This window comes from Miscanthus floridulus, chromosome 2, assembly GCF_019320115.1.
Source record: "Miscanthus floridulus cultivar M001 chromosome 2, ASM1932011v1, whole genome shotgun sequence".
NCBI lineage: Eukaryota > Viridiplantae > Streptophyta > Magnoliopsida > Poales > Poaceae > Miscanthus > Miscanthus floridulus.
In genome coordinates this window covers 149,733,079-149,736,615 of record NC_089581.1, presented here as the reverse complement: position 1 = coordinate 149,736,615, position 3,537 = coordinate 149,733,079, and the positions used below count along the sequence as shown (strand labels likewise).

The following is a 3,537-nucleotide window of genomic DNA, read 5'->3' as shown; positions in this document are numbered from 1 at the left end:
GAGGGATGCGGTGAAGAAGCGGTTGAGCATCCGCTCGGGGTGAGTATTTCGCTAGTGAAGTCTTTTAACATCTCCTGCTTTTGTTTTGGTCGCGGGTCTGACCGTGTTTTGCCCTCAGCCAAAAGCGTCAGGCGGAAGTGCCTGCCTTTGCGCCGCGCAAGGCGCTCAAGGTGGGCATGGGTTCCATTGCCCTAGGGGCGATGGAGGCACAGGAGTTGGTCGCCCAGGTAGAGGCTACCCAGGTGGCCATGGGGCGAGAGGAGGAGGAGGAGCCTACACTCCGCGAGGCCGTAGCACCTACAGCTGTCGAGGCCACTGTGGGTGCGGCCGAGACCCCCTCGGCCATGGAGGCCACCGAGGGCGAGGTCGAGGTCGAGGCCCCCTCGGTTGTCGAGGCCACCGAGGGCGAGGTCGAGGTCGAGGCCTCCACGGTTGCCGAGGCCACCAAGGGCGAGGTCGAGGTCGAGGCCTCCACGGTTGCCGAAGCCCTTCGGACCTCAGGGGCCGAGGTGGTAGAGATCGCGGCGCCCGGGAACTTCGGGGCCGAAGTGGTGGAGGCCGGAGTGAGCGCGGCGAGGGCAGCGGCCCTAGAGGTGGAGACGGAGGCGAGGCAAGCCTCAACCCTGCTGCCAATTTAGAGCGCGCTTCCGGTACAGGGGAGCACCCAGGAGGCGGAGGTCCGCCCGATCCCTGCCGACAATGCTTCCTGGGGGAAGGGGGTGGCCGATGCCGGGGCGGCCAGCGCCGTGGAACAGCCAGCTTCGGGTGAGGGAAGTGCGGCCCTCGTGCGAGTGCGGCCTGAGCCGTACGGGTGGGATCACCCGCGCATCTGGTGGCGGAGCCGGGACGACCCTAAGGGGGAGCCCATCTTTGCACTTGAGGACGTGGCCGAGGGGGGTCGCTGGGACACCCTCGAGCAGTACCGTAGCCTGGCAGAACGGTCGCTGCGGACAGCGTTGTCCGTCGTGGCCAATGACCTGCCTGGGGTCTCGCGGGTACGTATCCCCCTTTTCTCGTGTGACGTCGTCTTTCTCCGGGTTTATTCGTAGTGCTCAACTTGTGTTCTGCCTATCCAGGAGCTCAAGGCCTGGTCCTTTGGGAAGTCGCTGTTCCTTCAGTGGGAGAGGGGCGTCTGGGACGAGCTCTGTCGGTAGAGGGAGCTGCTCGCCCATGCCAACGAGCTTCTGTCGGCGCAGAGCGCGGAGGCGGAGGATCTCCGTCTTCGCTGTGACAACCGGGAGGCTGAGGCAGCCACGGCTCAGGGGCAGGTTGCCCCTTTGGCAGCATAGGTCAAGGAGCTGGAGGAGGAACTGACCCATGTGGCCGACGAGCGAGACGCTTCCAACTCCCGGGTGGAAGAAGTGAGGGCCACCGCCGTAGCCACCGCGGGGCAGCTAGGTGTGGAGCAGCGGGCGCATGAGCTGACGAAAGGTGCCTTGGTAGAGGCTACTAAGGCGGCCGAGGCTTCCCAAGGCGAGGCCCTAAAATGGAGGGAAAAGGCCGAGGGTGATCCTGTTCCCTTTGTTTCGTTCATCTTTTCATGCGTTCGACACCTGACTTCTTGTCGCGACGCAGAACTAGAGAGGAGGCTTCCAGGGCAGCCGAGGCCTCTCGTGTCGAGGTCCAGCGCTGGAAGGAGAAGGCCAAGGGTGAGTCCTGCAGGCCTCGCGCCCCTGTTTGGCTTGTTTTCTTTGACGCTTAATCCCATTCTACTTGTTTTGGCGTAGGGTTGGATGATGAGGTCTCGCGGTTGACCGAGGCCTCCGTCGCGCTGCAGACAGTGCTCGATCGTGAGATCGAGGAGCATGAGGTGCTGCAGAGCGCCGCTCACATCGTCTGCAAGGCCCTAGAGATGGAGGGGGTTCAATTGGGTAGCTCCCTTAGGAGCCGCCTGACTGCGTTGATTGGCCAAGCGCGTCAGCGACTGCGAGAGGCGCTACACACAGGCGTCAAATGCGCCCTGGCCGTCGTCTCTTCGCACTACGCCGGCATCGACGTCGAAGGCGTCAGTGACGGCTATGTCCTGTCTGAGGATGCCGTCGAGGCCGAGGAGGAGCTGACGAGGCTAGAAGCAGCAGTCGAGGGCCCCAGCACGGCGTTGGCGAAGCTATTCGAAGAGGAGGTGGTCCCTCCTTCGCCGTCTGCCGACGCGGGAGACCCTGCGCCTTGACCTAGGCTGAGGGGGCCATGTAATAAGTTAGATTTATTACTATATCGTGACGTTTGTGGCCGTCGAGGCCTTTGTGAGGTGCTTGTATATATACGTTTTTTCTAATCATTTTATTGTATTTCCGAGCCTTTGCCCTCTGTCTCGCCTCCGAACGTATCATCTGTAAAAACTCCCTTGGAGCCTAAGTTATCCCTCGGGTAAAAGGTGGTGAGGGAGTTGCCATAGCCCGGAGGCGTGGGTCGTTCTCACAGCTCGGCCGGCCTTTTAGCCTTGAGACATACTTTTGGTCCTTAGGTTCTTTACAAATGGTCTATTAGAGCGCGCTAGAGAGAGTTTGGCATAGGAATTTAACTGAAAATCGATTAAGAAATGGTGTCCGGGACTTAGGGGGGTTCCCCCCTTCTAGCCCCTGAGGGAGGCTCGGCCCTACGGAGGCATGGTCGAGTCTCCCTTGAAGCGTTATCGTAAAGCGTTTTACCTTCTGTTCTGATTTCTAGACATGTCCTTTGAAAAAACCCCTCGGAGCCTGGGCTGCCTCTCGAGTGAAAGGTGGTGAGGGAGTTGCCGTAGCCCGGAGGCATAGGCTTATCTCTCGGCTCGGCCAACCTTTTGCTCTTGAGGCGAACCTCCGGTCCTTAGGTTTTTTTGTAATCGACTTGTCCTGGTACGGGACAGGTTCCCCTTGATGGGGGTTTCTCGAAAAATTAGAACAACTAAAGACGCTTCTTTAATGTATTTCGAGAAACAAAATATACAATGCTTGGAAATTTAAGGGTAGAAGCGACATAGCTGTTCTATGTTCCAAGTGTTGGTGAGGACTTCGCCCTTCTCGTTGGCTAACTTGTAGGTCCCGGGCTTCAGCACTTGAGCGACGATGTACGGCCCTTCCCAGGGTGGGGTTAGCTGGTGGCAGCCCTTGTTGCTCTGTCTTAGTCTCAGCACCAGGTCGCCCACCTTCAGGTCTCGGCTTTGGACGCGCCGGGCTTGGTAGCATCGTAGGGCTTGCTGGTACCTAGTTGAGTGTAGCAGCGCAATGTCTTGGGCTTCCTCCAGTTGGTCGAGGGCGTCTTCGCGTGCAGTGCGGTTGCTCTGCTCGTTGTATGCCTGTAGCCTCGGGGAACCGTATTCTAAGTCAGTGGGGAGGATGGCCTCGGCTCCATAGACCAGGAAGAACGGTGTGAATCCCGTGGCTCGGCTCGGGGTGTTTCTTAGGCTCCAGACGACTAACGGGAGTTCGGCAAGCCATTTCTTGCCAAACTTCTTCAACCGGTTGAATATTCTTGGCTTAAGGCCTTGTAGGATCATGCCATTGGCACGCTCTACTTGGCCATTCGTCCTAGGGTGTCCTACGGCCGACCAGGCCACCC

The 3,537-nt window shown here is 59.3% G+C and overlaps 1 protein-coding gene across 1 annotated transcript; it reads left to right on the top strand.

The window, feature by feature from the left end:
- Nucleotides 1-200: 200 nt before the first annotated feature.
- LOC136537252 (uncharacterized) lies at nt 201-2,170 on the top strand. The gene is made up of 5 exons (XM_066529290.1): nt 201-563; nt 657-995; nt 1,077-1,150; nt 1,576-1,649; nt 1,728-2,170. The coding sequence occupies exons 1-5, from the start codon at nt 201-203 to the stop codon at nt 2,168-2,170; spliced, it is 1,293 nt and encodes a 430-aa protein (XP_066385387.1).
- The last annotated feature ends 1,367 nt before the right edge of the window (nt 2,171-3,537 follow it).